We start from the raw sequence: 19,797 nt of genomic DNA, 5'->3' as shown, positions 1-19,797 counted from the left end.
TCTTCAGCAATGGATCCTAGCTGAAAAAACAGACCTGATGTTTTTTGGAACTTTTGTATATATTTTGGAAATAAGGCTGAACTTATTTAAAAGGCTAGCTCAGCAGCTTGGAAAGAAGCAAATTTTGTAAGACAAAAAACCTGATTTTTTTCATGTGTGCATCTGCATTTTTTGATGTCCATCTTCCGTGACCAGATTTCAGTTTGGACATTGTAAAGAAGATTCCTGATTTTCACAGAATAGGATCTGTCTAGGCTCTGTAAAGTGTGATTATTCTATATTAAAAACCTTATGCAGCACCACGTTTCCACATGTCAGATGGACATGATTAGCAGAATTAAATCAGCCTTTGCATGCAGCTGCTTGGCAAGTTAGCAAAACCTAAGCCACAGCAGACGGCAGAGTTTATACAGCACTGAGGTCCCTTGGGCTAATTTGAGTAGTGAATTAGTCCTTGTTCTACGTCACTTATGTTGTACAGCTGTAGAAGTCAGCTCTAAGTTTTTGTTCCTGTCACTAGTTAACCTTACTAATCTATTCTCCATACATGCATATTAGTAACACTGGAGTGCCTAGTCAGTTGAAATGCCATAGAATTTTGGTTGGCTGTATGTGAGCATCCGACCACAGCAACTGGGAAGGAAAAGCATGGCCATACAGAATGCTGATGATATCTGGCCTCCTTTTGTCCATTACTTAAAACGTGATTCTCAGAAACAAGTGGACCAATGATAGAGCAGAGCTTCTGTTTAGCATGCATGTTCCTGAATATACATGGGTTGTCATATTGAAACATGTATTATAGATAGTGAGCACTAAATTTGTAGTATTTTTCTTTTGTAAGTTAGTTCATGTTACAAACATGAGTTTACCATTGATCCTTCTTGGGTTCAGTGTGTCAGTCACTCCTGTGAACAGTCTAAGTGTCTTACTTTTATGGGATATAGCCCTATAACTACCTGTACAATAGTGTAACTCAGGGAATAACAATGCTAACCCTTGTGATCTGAGATTGATTTATGTTCCTGTAGGATTGTGCAGTTGGAATCAGAGGAACATTCAGAGAACAAGCAACATAGTTTTGATACAATAGAGAAAGACAAAAATACTTTGCCATTCAGAAAAGGAAAGTGGGAGCAGCAAGTCACCCACCCCATGCTGCTCTCTCACAACTCCAACCTTCTAATTTCAAAATAAGACACCTGCCTGCCTTCTTGTCTTAGGTAGAATCATTGAATAGTACAACATAGGAGGAGGCCATTCAGCGTATTAAGTCTGCTCTGGCTCTTTCAAAGAGCAATCCAGTTAGTTCCACTCACCCCTCTCTTGCCACATATCCCTGAAATTTTTTCTCCTTCAAGTGTTTATCCAATTACTTTTTGAAGGCTACTATTGAATCTGTGTCTGCCACCCTATCAGGTCGTGCATTCTGTTAATTGTACATTGAAATGGGAGTTAATTGTAGTCTGGTGGTGGGTATTAATTGGGAACTCATTTGTGCGCACATTTAGGAGCAGGTGGTGTATCGTATGTAATGTATGTCTCTGTAAATGAAAGCTTGTAAGTGAATAAAGACTAGGCTTCAGTATTCTGCCCTTGAACATCTAGTTCTCTGAGGTTTGACAGTAACCACTGCATAAAAAAAGATTTTTCCTCGTGTCACCTCTGGTTCTTTGGCCAATCACTTCTTTATATTCATATGTGGATGTGAGCATCACTGACAAGGCCAGTATTTATTGCCCATCCCTAATTCCTTTGAGAAGTTGGTGGTGAGCTGCTGCCTTGAAAAACTGCTGTTCATGTGGTGTAAGTACACTCACAGTGCTGTTAGGGAGGAAGCTCCATGATTTTGACCCAATGACAGTGAAGGAACGGCATATAGTTCCATGTCAGGATGGTGTATGACTCAGAGGTGAACTTGCAGATGTAGGGTTCCCATGCGTCTGCTGCCCTTGTCCTTCTAGGTGGCAGAGGTCGTGGGTTTGGAAGATGCTGTTGAAGGAGCCTTGACAAGTTTCTGCAATGCATTTTTTAGATGGTACACACTGCTGCCACTGTGTGCTGGTGGTGGAGGGAGTGAATGTTTAAGGTGGTGGATAGGGTGCCAATCATCCTGGATGCTTTGTCCTGGATGGTGTCAAGCTTCTTGAGTGTTCTTGGAGCTGCACTCAGCCGGGCAAGTGGAGAGTATTCCATCACACTCTTGACTTGTGCCTTGTAAATAATGGATGTGCTATAGGGAGTCTGGAGATGAGTTACTTGGTGCAAAATTCCCAGCCTCTGACCTGCTCTTGTAGCCACAGTATTTATATGGCTGGTCCGTTTACGTTGTTGGTCAATGGTGACACCCAGGATGTTGATGGTGGGAGATTCAGTGATGGTAATGCTGTTGACTGTCAAGGAGAGATGTAGATTCACTTTTGTGGAAGATGGTCATTGCCTGGCATTGTGTGGCATGAATGTACTTGCCTCTTTCCAACCCAAGCCTGAATACTTTCCAGGTCCTGCTGCATGTGGGCAAGGACTACTTCAACATCTGAGGAGTTGTGAATGGTACTAAACACTGTATAATCATCAGCAAACATCCCCACCTTTGACCTCATGTTGGAGGGAAGGTTATTGATGAAGTAGTTGCAGACGGTTGGGTCTAAGACACTGCCCTGAGGAACACCTGCAGCAATGTTGTTGAAACTGAAGTTTTGCAGGAAGAATTTCCCAGAATATTACCAGATTGTAGACTAATAAGTAGAGTAACTAAACCAGAGGGAAAAGATTACTGTATTTAGACAGCATTTAATATTTATTGCAGAAATCTAGCACTAGGGACCACATAGTGAAGTGTATCATAATTTAGTAAGGATTTAATAAGTATTTATTTATTTTATATCAATTAACTAATTAGTGCTAGAAATGTCAGTTAGAGGGGTGAAGTGCTTCACCTGTGAGATGTGGGAGTTCCGTGACGCTTCCAGCGTTCCGGGCGACTACAACTGCAGGAAATGTACCCAGTTGCAGCACCTCACAGACTGCATGGATCGGTTGGAGCGGCAACTGGATGCACTTAGGAGCATGCAGGTGGCGGAAAGCGTCATAGACAGGAGTTTTAGAGAAGTGGTTACACCCAAGGTGCAGGCAGATAGATGGGTGACTGCGAGAAGGGGCAGGCAGTCAGTGCAGGAATCCCCTGTGGCTATCCCCCTCTTTAACAAGTATACCATTTTGGATACTGTTGGGGGGGATGGCCTATCAGGGGAAAACAGCAGCAGCCAGAGCAGTGGCACCACGGCTGGCACTGTTGTTCAGCAGGGAGGGACAAAGCGCAGAAGAGCAATAGTTATAGGGGACTCTATAGTCAGGGGCACAGATAGGCGCTTCTGTGGACGTGAAAGAGACTCCAGGAAGGTATGTTGCCTCCCTGGTGCCAGGGTCAAGGATGTCTCTGAACGGACAGAGGGCATTCTGAAGGGGGAGGGTGAACAGCCAGAGGTTGTGATACACATCGGTACCAATGACATAGGCAGGAAGAGTGATGAGGTCCTGCAGGGGGAGTTTAGGGAGTTAGGTAGTAAGTTAAAAAACAGGACCTCTAGGGTTGTAATCTCTGGATTACTCTCTGTGCCACGTGCCAGTGAGGCTAGAAATAGGAAGATAGTGCAGCTAAACACGTGGCTGAGCAGCTGGTGTAGAAGGGAGGGTTTCAGATATCTGGCCCATTGGGCTCTCTTCAGGACAGATGGGACCCGTACAAGTAGGACGGGTTGCATCTAAATTGGAAGGGCACTAATATCCTGGCTGCAAGGTTTGCTAGCGTCACTCGGGAGGGTTTAAACTAGTGTGGCAGGGGGGTGGGAACCAGAGCAGTAGGACAGCTAGTGAAGTAAATGAGGAGGACATAGTAACTAAGGCCAGTAAGTCTAAGAGGAAGAGCAGGCAGGGAGATGTTGCTGAGCACAGCGGGACTGGTGGTCTGAAGTGCATTTGTTTCAATGCGAGAAGTATAACAGGTAAGGCAGATGAACTTAGAGCTTGGATTAGTACTTGGAACTATGATGTTGTTGCTATTACAGAGACTTGGTTGAGGGAAGGGCAGGATTGGCAGCTAAATGTTCCAGGCTTTAGAAGCTTCAGGCAGGATAGAGGGGGATGTAAAAGGGGTGGGGGAGTTGCATTACTGGTTAAGGAGAATATCACAGCTGTACTGCGGGAGGACACCTCGGAGGGGTCGTGCAGCGAGGCAATATGGGTGGAGCTCAGGAATAGGAAGGGTGCAGTCACGATATTGGGGGTTTACTACAGGCCTCCCAACAGCCAGTGGGAGGTAGAGGAGCAGATATGTAGACAGATTTTGGAAAGATGTAAAGGTAACAGGGTTGTAGTGGTGGGTGATTTTAACTTCCCCAATATTGACTGGCCTCACTTAGTGCTAGGGGCTTGGATGGGGCAGAATTTATGAGGAGCATCCAGGAGGGCTTCTTGAAACAGTATGTAGATAGTCCAACTAGGGATGGGGCCATTCTGGACCTGGTATTGGGGAATGAGCCCGGCCAGGTGGTCGAAGTTTCAGTGGAGGAGCATTTCGGGAGCAGTGACCATAATTCCATAAGTTTTAAGGTACTTGTGGATAAGGATAAGAGTAGTCCTCGGGTGAAGGTGCTAAATTGGGGGAAGGCTAATTATAACAATATTAAGCAGGAACTGAAGAATTTAGATTGGGGGCGGCTGTTTGAAGGTAAATCAACATCTGACATGTGGGAGTCTTTCAAACGTCAGCTGATTAGAATCCAGGACCAGCATGTTCTTGTGAGGAAGAAAGACAAGTTTGGCAAGTTTCAGGAAGCTTGGATAACACGGGATATTGTGAGCCTCGTCAAAAAGAAAAAGGAAGCATTCGTAAGGGCTGGAAGGCTAGGAACAGATGAAGCACTTGAGGAATATAAAGACAGTAGGAAGGAACTTAAGCAAGGAGTTAGGAGGGCTAAAAGGGGTCATGAAAAGTCATTGGCAAACAGGATTAAGGAAAATCCCAAGGCTTTTTATACATATATAAAGAGCAAGAGGGTAACCAGGGAAAGGGTTGGCCCGTTCAAGGACAGAGATGGGAATCTATGCGTGGAGCCAGAGGAAATGGGTGAGGTGCTAAATGAGTACTTTGCATCAGTATTCACCAAGGAGAAGGACTTGGTGGATGATGAGCCGAGGGAAGGGAGTGCAGACAGTCTCAGTCATCTCATTATCAAAAAGGAGGATGTGTTGGGTGTCTTGCAAAGCATTAAGGTAAATAAGTCCCCAGGGCCTGATGGGATCTACCCCAGAATACTGAGGGAGGCAAGGGAAGAAATTGCTGGGGCCTTGACAGAAATCTTTGCATCCTCATTGGCTACAGATGAGGTCCCAGAGGACTGGAGAATAGCCAATGTTGTTCCTTTGTTTAAGAAGGGTGGTAAGGATAATCCAGGAAATTATAGGCTGGTGAGCCTTATGTCAGTGGTAGGGAAACTATTAGAGAGGATTCTTCGGGACAGGATTTACTCCCATTGGGAAACAAACAAACTTATTAGCGAGAGACAGCATAGTTTTGTGAAGGGGAGGTCGTGTCTTACTAATTTGATTGAGTTTTTTGAGGAAGTGACAAAGATGATTGATGAGGGAAGGGCGGTGGATGTTGTCTATATGGACTTTAGTAAAGCCTTTGACAAGGTCCCACATGGCAGACTGGTGCAAAAGGTGAAGTCACACGTGATCAGAGGTGAGCTGGCAAGATGGATACAGAACTGGCTCAGTCACAGAAGGCAGAGGGTAACAGTGGATGGGTGTTTTTCTGAATGGAGGGATGTGACTAGTGGTGTTCTGCAGGGATCAGTGCTGGGACCTTTGCTGTTTGTAGTATATCTAAATGATTTGGAGGAAAATGTAGCTGGTCTGATTAGTAAGTTTGCGGACGACACAAAGGTTGGTGGAGTTGCGGATAATGATGAGGATTGTCAGAGGATACAGCAGGATATCGATCGATTGGAGACTTGGGCGGAGAAATGGCAGATGGAGTTTAATCCGGACAAATGTGAGGTAATGCATTTTGGAAGGTCTAATGCAGGTGGGAGGTATACAGTAAATGGCAGAACCCTTAGGAGTATTGACAGGCAGAGAGATCTGGGCGTACAGGTCCACAGGTCACTGAAAGTGGCAACGCAGCTGGATAAGGTAGTCAAGAAGGCATACGGCATGCTTGCCTTCATCGGTCGGGGCATAGAGTATAAAAATTGGCAAGTCATGTTGCAGCTGTACAGAACCTTAGTTAGGCCACACTTAGAATATTGCGTGCAATTCTAGTCGCCACACTACCAGAAGGACGTGGAGGCTTTGGAGAGGGTTCAGAGGAGGTTTACCAGGATGTTGCCTGGTCTGGAGGGCATTAGCTATGAGGAGAGGTTGGAAAAACTGGGATTGTTTTCACTGGAACGACAGAGGTGGAGGGGCGACATGATAGAGGTTTACATAGTTCTGAGCGGCATGGACCGAGTGGATAGTCAGAAGCTTTTTCCCAGGGTGGAAGAGTCAGTTACTAGGGGACATAGGTTTAAGGTGCGAGGGACAAAGTTTGGAGGGGATGTGTGAGGCAAGTCTTTTACACAGAGGGTGGTGAGTGCCTGGAACCTGCTGCCAGGGGAGGTGGTGGAAGCAGATACGATAGCGACGTTTAACAGACATCTTGACAAATATATGAATAGGAAGGGAATAGAGGGATATGGGCCCCGGAAGTGCAGAAGGTGTTAGTTTCGGCAGGCATCAAGATCGGCGCAGGCTTGGAGGGCCGAATGGCCTGTTCCTGTGCTGTACTGTTCTTTATTCTTTGTGTAGTAACAAGGCTCATCGGATTAAACAAGATGAGAAGGTCTTAATTATTATAAAGGACAAGCTGGATGTCTGGCTGGCTGAAACCCATTTTTAGGAATTCAAATAGTGAGGCTGAATTGTTCAGATTGTCTTTGTGGCACAACAGGCCGACCCCTGGAGGGGAGGCGGTGGCATAGTGGTAATGGCACTGAACTAGTAATCCAGAGGCCCAGGGTAATACCCTGAGACACATGTTCAAATCCCACCATGGCAGCGAGTGGAATTTAAATTCAATTCATTAATAAATTTAATTAATTAATATAAATCTGGAATTGAAAGCTGTTCTCAGTCGTGGTGCCATGAAACTGGCATTGTTTGTTGTAAACCCCCATCTGGTTCACTAATGTCCTTTAGGGAAGGAAATCTGTCATCCTTACCTGGTCTAGCCTACATGGGACTGCAGACTACAGCAATGTGGTTGACTCTTAACTGCCCTCTGAAATGATCTAGCAAGCAACTCAGTTGTCAAGGGCTATTGGGAAGGGCAACAAATGCTGGCCTTGCTAGCAATGCCCACATCCCATGAAAGAATTAAAAAAAGTCCTGGGCCTGCAACAACCACAACCATCTTCCTTTGTGCTAGTTTTGACTCCAGCCAGTGGAAAGCTTTTCCCTGATTCCTATTGACTTCCAATTTTGTTAAGGCTGCTTGATGCCACACTTGGTCAGATGCTGTCTTGAGGTCAAGGGCAGTCACTCTCACTTCACTTCTGCAATTCACTCTTTTTGTCCATGTTTGGACCAAGGCTGTGATGAGCTCTGGAGCCAAGTGGCCCTGGCGGAACCCAAACTGAGCATCTGTGAGCATATTATTGTTGAGTCAGTGCCACTTGATAGCACTGTCAACTGCACCTTCCATTATTTTGCTGATGATCGAGAGTAGACTGATGGGGAGGTGATTGGCTGGAATGGATTTGTCCTGCTTCTTGTGGACAGACATACCATGGAAATTTTCCACATTGCCAGATAGATGCCTTTGTTGTAGCTGTACTGGAACAGCTTGGCTAGGAATGCGGATGGTTCTGGAGCGCAAGTCTTCACTGCTACAGCTGGGATTTTCTGTATCCAGTGCCATCAGCTGTTTCTTGATATCACGTGGAGTGAATTGAATTGGCTGATGACTGGCAGCTGTTGATACTGGGAACCTCAGGTTCTTCACTCGGCCCTTCTGGCTTAAGATGGTTGCAAATGCTTCAGCCTTGTCACTTGTACTGACAGGCTAGGCTTTGCCATCATTGAAGACCCTCCTCCTCCTCAGATTAGGTGTTTAATTGTGCACCACCATTCATGTCTGTATGTGGCAGGACTTCAGAGCTTTGACCTGCTCTGTTGGTTGATGGATCAATTAACTCGGTCTTTCACATGCTGCTTCCGCTGTTTAACATGCACATAGTCCTGTGTTGTAGCTTCACCAGGTTGGCACCTCACCTTTATGTATGCCCAGTGCTGCTTCTGGCATGGTCTCCTACTCTCCTCATTGAATTAGGCTTGGTCCCCTAGCTTAATGGTAATGGTAGAGTGAGGGATACAGATCATGGTTGAATACAATTCTGCTGATGGCCCATAGCACCTCATGGGTGCCCAGTTTGTGCTGTCAGATCTGTCCTGAATATGTCCCACTTAGCACAGTGGTAGTGCAGACAACACGATGGAGTGTGACCTCAGTGTGAAGATGGGGACTTCATCTCCGCAAGTAGTGGGCAAATTATTGGTCTAACCTCAGTAGTAGGCAAATTATTGGAATCTATTCTGAGAAACAGGATAAACTGTCACTTAGAAAGGCACAGGTTAATCAAGGATAGTCAGCATGGATTTGTTAAGGGAAGATCTTGTTTGACCAACTTGATCGAATTTTTTGAAGAGGTAACAAGGAAGATAGATGAGGGTGGTGCAGTTGATGTGGTCTATATGGATTTTAGCAAAGCTTTTGACAAGGTACCACATGGCAGACTGGTAAAAAAAAATAAAATCCCATGGGATCCAGGGAAATGCAGCAAGGTGGATACAAAATTGGCTCAGTGGCAGGAAGCAAAGGATAATTGTTAACGGGTGTTTTAGTGACTGGAGGGCTGTTTCTAGTGGCGTTCTGCAGAGCTTAGTACTGGGTCCCCAGCTTTTTGTGGTATATATTAACAATTTGGAAGTAAATGTAGGGGGCATGATCAATAAGTTTTCAGACGACACAAAGATTGGCCGTGTGGTAGATAGCGAGGAGGATAGCTGTAGGCTGTAGGAAGATACTGATGGTCTGGTCAGATGAGCAGAAAAGTGGCAAATGGAATTCAACCCGGAGAAGTGTGAGGTGATGCATTTGGGGAGGTCAAACAAGGCAAAGAAATACACTATTAATGGGAAAATACTGAAGTGGAGAGGAGTGAGGGACCTTGGAGTGAATGTCCACAGATCCCTGAAGGTGGCAGGACAGGTTGATAAGGTGGTTAAGAAGGCATATGGAATCCTTTCCCTTATTAGCCGAGGTATAGAATATAAGAGCAGGGAGATTATGCTGGAACTGTATAAATCATTGGTTGGACCACAATTTGAGTACTGTGTGCAGTTCTGGTCACCTCATTACAGAAAGGATGTAATTGCACCAGAGAGGGTACAGAGGAGATTTATGAGGATGTTGCCAGGACTGGAAAAATGCAGCTATGAGGAAAGATTGGACAGGCTGGGGTTGTTCTCCTTGGAACAGAGAAGGCTGAGGGGAGATTTGATTGAGATGTACAAAATTGTGAAGGGCCTGGATAGAGTGGAGGTGAAGGGTCTGTTCACCTTAGCAGAGAGGTCAGTGACGAGGGGGCATTGATTTAAATTGATTGGTAGAAAAATTAGAAGGGAGATGAGGAAAATCTTTTTCACCCAGAGGGTGGTGGGGGTCCAGAACTTACTGCCTGAATGGGTAGTAGAGGCAGAAACCCTCAAATCATTCAAAAGGAGTCTGCATATGCACCTCAAGTGCCGTAATCTGCAGGGCTACGGACCAGTGCTGGAAGCTGGGATTAGAAGAGGTGGATTATTTTTCAGCCGGCATAGACACGATGGGCCAAGTGGCCTCTTTCTGTGCCTTAAACTTTCTGTAATTCTATGACTGTGCAGTGGTCACTCCTACCAATACTGTCATGGACAGATGCATCTGCGACAGGTAGATTGGTGAGGACGAGGTCAAGTAGATGTTTCCATCTTGTTGATTCTTTCACCACCTGCCCAATCTGGTAGATATGTCCTTCAGGACTCGGCCAGCAGTGGTGCTACCAGGCCACTCGATGTCCCCGCCCAGAGTACCCTTGCTACTCTCAGCGCTTCTTCCAAGTGGTGGTCAACATGGAGGACTACAGATTCATCAGTTGAAGGAGGGCAGTAGGTGGTAATCAGTAGGAGATTTCCTTGCCCTTGTTTGGCCTAATGCCACAAGACTTCATGGGATCTGAAGTCAATGTTAAGGACGCCCAGAGCCACTCCCTCCCGACTGTATACCACTACCTCTGCGGGGTTTGTTCTACTGGTGGGACAGGATATACCCAGGGATGGCGATGGAGGAGTCTGGGACATTGGCTGTAAGGTATAAATCGGTGGGTATGACTATGTTGCTTGACTAGTTTGTGGGATAGCTCTCCCAATTTTGGCGCAAGTCCCCAGATGTTAGTGAGGAGGACTTTGTGGGGTTAACTGGGCAAGGTGTGCCAGGTGGTTGGTCCAGTTTTATTCTTATTTAACTTTTCTGTCGGTTTGATACAACTGAGTGGCTTGCTAGCTGATTTCAGAGGGTCTGGAGTCACATGTAGGTCATACTGAGCATGGATGGCAGATTTCCTTGCCTGAAGGGCATTAGTGAACCAGATGGGTTTTTATGACAATTTGGTAGCTTCATGATCATCATTACTGAGACTAGCATTTTTTTTAAATTCCAGATTTATGAATTAATTGAATTTAAATTCCCCCAGCTGCCATGGTGGGATTTGAAGTCATGTCCCCAGAGCATCAGTCTAGGCCTCTGGATTACTAGTCCAGTACCATTACCAATATGCTACCTTTTCCCTTAAATCTGTGCCCTCTGGTAATTGATCTTTAAGCCACAGGAATCAGCTTCTCGTTAATTACCATACCTAAACCCTTCATGATTTTAAACACCTCTGTTAAATCTCCTTTTAGCCTTCTCTGCTTCAAGGTATGATTCAGTGCCGTCGTAACACGCAGAAGGAGAAGGAGAGACAAGGCAAAACAAAACGTTGAAAATAATTTCCAATTGGGAGTGCTTAAGCTTTACTAACTACATTTCTGGTGGAGGCATGACCATATGGTTATTTTGTGTTTACACAATGATTTACTAATCTAGCATCTCATCACTCGGAAGCATTCACAGTTGAGCACTATAATTGTGTGTGAAAAAAGTTTTCTTAATAATGCTGCCAGGTTCAACAAAATTTCCCTTCAAAGATTCATTTGATTATCACGCCACCATTGTATTCAATCAGATATTATGTACTAAAGTTGTGTCACGCACAGCAGTTGGCAAAAGTGCAGCCAACTTGTTATTACAGAGTTCCAGGTGCTGAAATGCAGTACGAAGGGGGCCTCGATTTCCAGCAGTAATGTATGGATAGCCTTCATTTATTAGAAAAAGTTAATCACCAGTAGTTAGCCACTTTTACTGTATTGTTTAATACCCAGGTAGTGCAATATTTTGATATGCAGCCTCATTTTCAGTATAAAGCAATGTGCAATTTTCTTTTTTTTCCAATAGGTGCACACCTGGCAGTATCCTGTGAGCACTTCTCACTACCTTAGGTTTAAAAAAAAACATGTTTTAGTCTCATTCTTTTTCTTTGGCCTCCTTATCTCGAGAGACAATAGGTAAGCGCCTGGAGGTGGTCAGTGGTGTGTGGAGCAGCGCCTGGAGTGGCTATAAAGGCCAATTCTAGAGTGACAGGCTCTTCCACAGGTGCTGCAGAAAAATTTGTTTGTCGGGGCTGTTACATAGTTGACTTTCCCCTTGCGCTTCTGTCTTTTTTCCAGCCAACTGCTAAGTCTCTTTGACTCGCCACACTTTAGCCTTGCCTTTATGGCTGCCCACCAGTTCTGGCGATCGCTGGCAACTGACTCCCACGACTTGTGATCAATGTCGCGTTTGCAGACGTCTTTAAAGCGGAGACATGGACGGCCGGTGGATCTGATACCAGTGGCGAGCTCGCTGTACAATGTGTCTTTGGGGATCCTGCCATCTTCCATGCAGCTCATTGTCTCATTGGACATACAGAAAAGTGGGGAAATACTCTAGGAGTCTAGCAAAAAGACAGAAATTAAGACAAAAATTTTGCCAATGCTCACTCAGTATTTTCTGTGATGGATAGACTGCATGTGTACTATTCACCCTGCCTCTTTTCTAGGTATTGCAATGAGCATCTTCAGTGCCCTTCACACACATTTTGGACTCCTTGGGGCCCATGGGAACGCTGCACTGCACAGTGTGGGGGAGGGGTTCAGGCCCGAAGACGAACATGTCAGAATGGTAATGATTGTCCAGGCTGTAAAATGGTGAGTATAACATTGAGGGTCACCAAAGGATCTATGTATGCTTTTTAACAGCATAATGTAATGTTCTTGGTTGGAATTCTTCTGAATCACAATTCTTTCTCCAAATGCCTAACACTGTGACGGGCCTTGCGTTGTTTATGACACAAATATATGATTTTACTCTTAATAATTTAAGCAAAAATTTTGGAGAGTATTGGCTACAAAGTTAATTTCACCCTAAGGCAAATCTCCAATAATGTGAAATCTTTCTGATATCACACAGTATACAGAAGATGCCAGAGTGAAAAATTGAGGTGTCAGCTGAACTAATTTCCATCACACATAAAAATTGCACGGCAATTAGAAAGATTTACATTTCAATTCAAAAGATACAACTAATGACCTTTTGAAACCTTTTTTGTAGCATAGTGCATGCATGGAAATTCATAAGCCCTGTTTCATTCATTTTCTTTCCTCATCTCAGTCCAGAAGCCCAGATTCATAGATTACCATTTGAAAATTTCAGCCCTGTTTGGAGCTGGTGATTCATCTTATGAGTTTTATTGATTCTCTGCTGGCAATTGGTCAGGCATGTCATTAAGCCTAAATGTCTGCCATTGATGGTAGTAGTGGTTATGGTAGCCATGGGTTGAGTGGTGCTGTTGTGCATACTCATACTTACTTATTTAAACATGGACCTGTGTCTAAGCAGGCAAGTTGTCACCGAGAGTCATGGGCACACCCAGTGTAAAGCGAAAAATGGTTTGAATGGATAAAAACTGCTGGATTTTGGGATAAAATCTGTGGGCATTTGTTAAAAAGCAGGTTGGGAGCCCTGACTTTGATGGCAGTGTTTTAAGGCAAATGGGCCTGTGCTGATACCTCCGTGGACCTATGTAAAGAAGATTTCCCATCACTGGCCTGTACAGACATTGAACCATCAGGAGAGGTCCAAAAACCAAAATCTTCATGCAACTGTACATTTAGAATTTAGAATTTAGAACATTACAGCGCAGTACAGGCCCTTCGGCCCTCGATGTTGCGCCGACCTGTGAAACCATCTGACCTACACTATTCCATTTTCATCCATGTGTCTATCCAATGTCCACTTAAATGCCCTTAAAGTTGGCGAATCTACTACTGCTGCAGGCAGGGCGTTCCACGCCCTTACTACTCTCTGAGTAAAGAAACTACCTCTCACATCTGTCCGATATCGATCACCCCTCAACTTGAAGCTATGTCCCCTCGTGTTTGCCATCACCATCCGAGGAAAAAGACTCTCACTATCCACCCTATCTAACCCTCTGATTATCTTATATGTCTCTATTAAGTCACCTCTCCTCCTCCTTCTCTCCAACGAAAACAACCTCAAGTCCCTCAGCCTTTCCTCGTAAGACCTTCCCTCCATACTAGGCAACATCTTAGTAAATCTCCTCTGCACCCTTTCCATAGCTTCCACATCCTTCCTATAATGCGGTGACCAGAACTGCACGCAATACTCCAGGTGTGGTCTCACCAGAGTTTTGTACAGCTGCAGCATGACCTCGTGGCTCCGAAACTCGACCCCCCTACTAATAAAAGCTAACACACCATATGCCTTCTTAACAGCCCTATTAACCTGGTTAGCAACCTTCAGGGATTTATGCACCTGGACACCAAGATCTCGCTGTTCATCTACAGTACCAAGAATCCTCCCATTAGCCCAGTACTCTGCATTCCTGTTACTCCTTCCAAAGTGAATCACCTCACACTTTTCCGCATTAAACTCCATTTGCCATCTCTCAGCCCAGCTCTGCAGCCTATCTATGTCTCTCTGTACCCGACAACATCCTTCGGCACTATCCACAACTCCACCGACCTTAGTGTCATCTGCAAATTTACTAACCCACCCTTCTACACCCTCTTCCAGGTCATTTATAAAAATGACAAACAGCAGTGGCCCCAAAACAGATCCTTGCGGTACACCACTAGTAACTAAACTCCAGGATGAACATTTGCCATCAACCACCACCCTCTGTCTTCTTTCAGCTAGCCAATTTCTGATCCAAAGCTCTAAATCACCTTCAACCCCATACTTGCGTATTTTCTGCAATAGCCTACCGTGGGGAACCTTATCAAACGCCTTACTGAAATCCATATACACCACATCCACTGCTTTACCCTCATCCACCTGTTTGGTCACCTTCTCGAAAAACTCAATAAGGTTTGTGAGGCACGACCTACCCGTCACAAAACCGTGCTGACTATCTCTAATGTACTTATTCTTTTCAAGATGATTATAAATCCTGTCTCTTATAACTTTTTCCAACATTTTACCCACAACCGAAGTAAGGCTCACAGGTCTATAATTACCAGGGCTGTCTCTACTCCCCTTCTTGAACAAGGGGACAACATTTGCAATCCTCCAGTCTTCCGGCACTATTCCTGTCGACAATGACGACATAAAGATCAAGGACAAAGGCTCTGCAATCTCCTCCCTAGCTTCCCAGAGAATCCTAGGATAAATCCCATCTGGCCCAGGGGACTTATCTATTTTCACACTTTCCAAAATTGCTAACACCTCCTCCTTGTGAACCTCAATCCCATCTAGCCTCGTAGCCTGAATCTCAGTATTCTCCTCAACAACATTTTCTTTCTCTACTGTAAATACTGACAAAAAATATTCATTTAATGCTTCCCCTATCTCCTCTGATTCCACACACAACTTCCCACTACTATCCTTGATTGGCCCTAATCTAACTCTAGTCATTCTTTTATTCCTGATATACCTATAGAAAGCCTTAGGGTTTTCCCTGATCCGATCCACCAATGACTTCTCGTGTCCTCTCCTTGCTCTTCTTAGCTCTCCCTTTAGATCCTTCCTGGCTAGCTTGTAGCTCTCAAGCGCCCTAACTGAGCCTTCACGTCTCATCCTAACATAAGCCTTCTTCTTCCTCTTGACAAGCGCTTCAACTTCTTTAGTAAACCACGGCTCCCTCGCACGACAACTTCCTCCCTGCCTCACAGGTACATACTTATCAAGGACACGCAGTAGCTGCTCCTTGAATAAGCTCCACATTTCGATTGTTCCCATCCCCTGCAGTTTCCTTCCCCATCCTACGCATCCTAAATCTTGCCTAATCGCATCATAATTTCCTTTCCCCCAGTTATAATTCTTGCCCTGCGGTATATACCTGTCCCTGCCCATCGCTAAGGTAAACCTAACCGAATTTTGATCACTATCACCAAAGTGCTCACCTACATCTAAATCTAACACCTGGCCGGGTTCATTTCCCAGTACCAAATCCAATGTGGCATCGCCCCTGGTTGGCCTGTCTACATACTGTGTCAGAAAACCCTCCTGCACACACTGGACAAAAACTGACCCATCTAAAGTACTCGAACTATAGTATTTCCAGTCGATATTTGGAAAGTTAAAGTCCCCCATAACAACTACCCTGTTACTCTCACCCCTGTCGAGAATCATCTTCGCTATCCTTTCCTCTACATCTCTGGAACTATTCGGAGGTCTATAAAAGACTCCCAACAGGGTAACCTCACCTCTCCTGTTTCTAACCTCAGCCCATACTACCTCAGTAGCCGAGTCCTCAAACGTCCTTTCTGTCGCTGTAATACTCTCCTTGATTAACAATGCCACACCCCCCCCCTCTTTTACCATCTTCTCTGTTCTTACTGAAACATCTAAATCCCGGAATCTGCAACATCCATTCCTGCCCCTGCTCTACCCATGTCTCTGAAATGGCCACTACATCGAGATCCCAGGTACCAACCCATGCTGCAAGCTCACCCACCTTATTCCGGATGCTCCTGGCGTTGAAATAGACACACTTTAAACCAGGTTCTTGCTTGCCAGTGCCCTCTTGCGTCCTTGTAACCATATCCCATGTGCAAGCTTACATGTACAGCAATTATCTGTTGTTTTTAAGGGCTGTGAAATTCATGCCACATTTTAACAAGGATGAATTTTACAGATCTGGGAGCCTCAGGTGTTACAGAACTGCTTCCCCTTGCCATTCTTTCATTTTAGCATGAAAATGAATGGCAGATTAAGGAAAGACAGAAAAAGGAGAGTTTTGTTAAAAAATATCAGAGGGCTGCCTTATTTATGCTGTTACAAAAGTATAAGGATCAATTTTGCTGTGGACCCTGAGCCTGGGTTCTAGGCATGTGGAATGCACCCAAGGTGCATAACATTGACCTTAAGTCTACCTGCATTTATAAGTTCAGGTTATTTAAATGCCTCAGATGCTCCCCTGGGACAAGCAGTCCTCACAGGCTGTAGCACCTGCAATTATAGGAGGAAAGTTAGCTACTGCAACAGATCTGAAAGGCCTAATGTAGCAGCAATGACCACAGCAGCAATGGTCAGGGCCTTCTATCTGTTAAACATTGCAAAGATTGAAGCCATTTTCTTCAGCCCATGCCACAAACTCTGTACCTTTCCCATCAATTCTGCGCCTCTTGCCAGCATTATCTCAGGCTGAAACAAACTGTTCACACTCTCAGTGTTCGATTTGATCCCGAGCTGAGTTTCCGATCCCATATACTCTCCATCACAAAGATTGCCTGCTTCCACCTCCAAATCAACACCTGCCATCTGTTGCTGACACCCTAGTCCATGTCTTTGTTACCTCCAGAAAGAGTGAGAAGGTCCTGCAGGCAAATTCTAGGAAACTAGGAAGGAGACTAATAAAGAGGATCTTAAAGGTAGTAATCTCTGGATTCTTTCCAGTGCCACGTGCTTGTGAGTGTAGAACGTAGGAAGATAGAGTGGACGAATGCGTGGCTAGAGAGATGGTACATGAGGGAGGGTTTCAGATTCTTGGGGCATTGGGACCAGTTCAGTTGGAGCTGGGGTCTGTACAGGCTGGATGGGTTGCACCTCAACAGAGCCAGGACCAATGTCCTCATGGGCCATTTGCTAGTGCTGTTGGGGATGGTTTAAACTAACTTGGAAAGGGGATGGGAACCAGGATGTAGCATTACAAAGGAGATAAAAAGGGGCACAAAGGGTTGGAGGGACATAACACTGGATAGTAAGGTTTTAGCTGGAGTCTGATTAACAGGAAATACAGTAAGGTCTAAATTAGGTTTACAGTGCATGGATGTAAACACACTAAGCATGGTAAATAAGGTCTGCAAGATCTGCAAGTGCATATAGCCTCTTGGAAATATAATGTCATGGCGATAACAGAGACCAGGCTCAAAAATGGGCAGGACTGGGTACTAAATATTTCTGGAAAGAGGGTGTTCAGGAAAGATAGGGAAGGAAAGAAAGGAAGAGGGGTGCCTCCTTTAAGGAGAATATTCTAGTGCTGGGGAGAGAGCATATCCTGGAGGGGTCAAGGGCAGAATCTATATGGTTAGAGTTAAGAAGCAATAGAGGTGCCATTACACTGCTGGGTGTATTCCACAGGCCACCAACTAGTGGGAAAGATATTGAGGAACAAATTTGCAGGGAAATTACAGAGAGATGCAAGAACTATAGAGTAGTAATAATGGGGGACTTCAATTATCCTAATATAAACTGGAACAGTAATAGTCTAAAGGGCAGAGAGGGAGAAGGGTTTTTGAAGTGTGTTCAGGAGAATTTTCTTGATCAGTATGTTCTTGGCCCAACAAGGTATTGCTGGATTTGGTTCTGGGGAATGACCTGGGTCAAGTACATCAAGTTTCAGTAGGGGAACATTTAGGGAACAGTGATCATAGTGTCATAATGTTTAGGCCAGCTACGGAAAAAGACAAGCCAATTTCAATGAGTAGAAAACGGATCTTTCCCAGGTAAATTGGAATGAAAGATTGACAGCCAGGCTGGTGGGAGGACCTCGTGCTGATAGATGGCAGGAAGGTAATTAAGCCTGTTAAGTAGTCAATTAACCCATATTTTACAAGGGTTTTCTAATTTTATGACGTGTGCATGAGTATAAGGAGACAGTGGATATTTAAACATTTTCCTTTCATGGGATGTGGGCGTTGCTGGCAAGGTCAAAATTTGTTGTCTGTCCCTAATTGCCCTTGACAACTGAGTGGCTTGCTAGACCATTTCACAGGGCAGTTAAGAGTCAACCACATTGCTGTGGATCTGGAGTCCCATGTAGGGCAGAGTAGGTAAGGACAGATTTCCTTTCCTAAAGGACATTAGTGCACCAGATGAGTTTTTATGACCATCAATGATTGTTTCATGGCACCTTACTGAGACTAGCTTTCAATTCCAGATGTTTTTTTTAATTAATTGAATTTATTAATTAAATTTAAATTCTGAAAGCTATTATGGGGGAATTTGAACCCATGTCACCAGGCATTAGCCTGGACCTCTGGGTTGCTAGTTCAGTGACATTTCCATTACACCACTGTCTCCCCTAGCGGTGTGTCAGTGCAGGCTCCAGTTGGTAGTCGTTATGAAGTGTAGCGTGGCTTGGCAGGGAGGGTGGAAGAGCATGGGCAGTGGAAGTGACAATAGGGAGCAGGGGTAAACTTGCCAAAACAGCAGGGGCATACCACCTGAGTGCCATCTCAGATGTGGCACTTGTATGTACAGAGCGAGGGGCAGTGGAAGGCCCAGAAGACTGATGCAGCTATTTGCTATGGGTGTCATTCACTCAGGCTTTGAGACTTCCAGTAACGAGGAGCATCAGAGAGGGAGAGAGCTGCAGCCACAGGCATCGAACCAACAGCAACTTGAGGGCCATCAGGGGCTTCAGCCTCAGAGGAGGCATGGAGGAAGAGGGTGCAGATGGGCACGCAACCAGTCCCATGCAGGCAGAAGAGATTACCTACCAGAGAGGGTCTATCATTAGAGGCTCAGCTTCCTGAAAATGTCGGAGCAGCAGTATCACCAAGGACTGTAACTCTCCAGCGAGGTGGTTGCAGAACTGTATGCCATGATGGAGGATGAACTGAGCCCTATGGTAGGGGTGAGCACCCAATGTTAAAATTCTATGCCTCAGGATCATTCTAGGGATCTCCTGAGATATTTGTGGGATCTCCCAGTTTGAGGCTTATCGCTGCATCAAGTTGGTCACCAATGCCATTTTCCAAGAGGGCCAGCCAGTAGGTGCACTTTTGTACCAACCTGGAAAGTCCAGATGCAAAGGCAATTGGAGTTGGGCCATCATTTGATTCCCGCAGGTACAAAATGTCATCAACTGTACGCATGTGGTCATCAAGGCTCCCTGTCATGCAGACCCCCACCTGCCAAGAATGAGGCACATTAATTTTGTCATATGAACATTGATTTTAAACTGTTGCTGGAGTGAAGAAATGACTTGTTTGACGATTACCAGACACTGGGCTGGAAGGACATTTGTATACTACAAGACGCTTCTTTTGGAGACAAAGGGCTATTCCCTGCTCCAATTAACCCAAATAGATTTTGATCACCAGACATTGAAG

At 45.0% G+C, this 19,797-nt stretch overlaps 1 protein-coding gene across 2 annotated transcripts in view; it reads left to right on the top strand.

The window, feature by feature from the left end:
• Window positions 1–19,797, top strand: part of sema5a (sema domain, seven thrombospondin repeats (type 1 and type 1-like), transmembrane domain (TM) and short cytoplasmic domain, (semaphorin) 5A) — a 333,948-nt gene that overhangs the window by 274,935 nt on the left and 39,216 nt on the right. For both annotated transcript variants that reach the window (XM_068010212.1, XM_068010220.1), the window contains one exon: window positions 12,279–12,426. In XM_068010212.1, the coding sequence (XP_067866313.1) occupies window positions 12,279–12,426 (148 nt within the window). The remainder of the gene's footprint in view (window positions 1–12,278; window positions 12,427–19,797) is intronic.

Source organism: Heterodontus francisci, chromosome 2 (assembly GCF_036365525.1).
Source record: "Heterodontus francisci isolate sHetFra1 chromosome 2, sHetFra1.hap1, whole genome shotgun sequence".
In the NCBI taxonomy this organism is placed as follows: Eukaryota; Metazoa; Chordata; class Chondrichthyes; order Heterodontiformes; family Heterodontidae; genus Heterodontus; species Heterodontus francisci.
The sequence above is the reverse complement of the archived record's forward strand: the minus strand, read 5'-3'. Positions and strand labels throughout refer to the sequence as shown.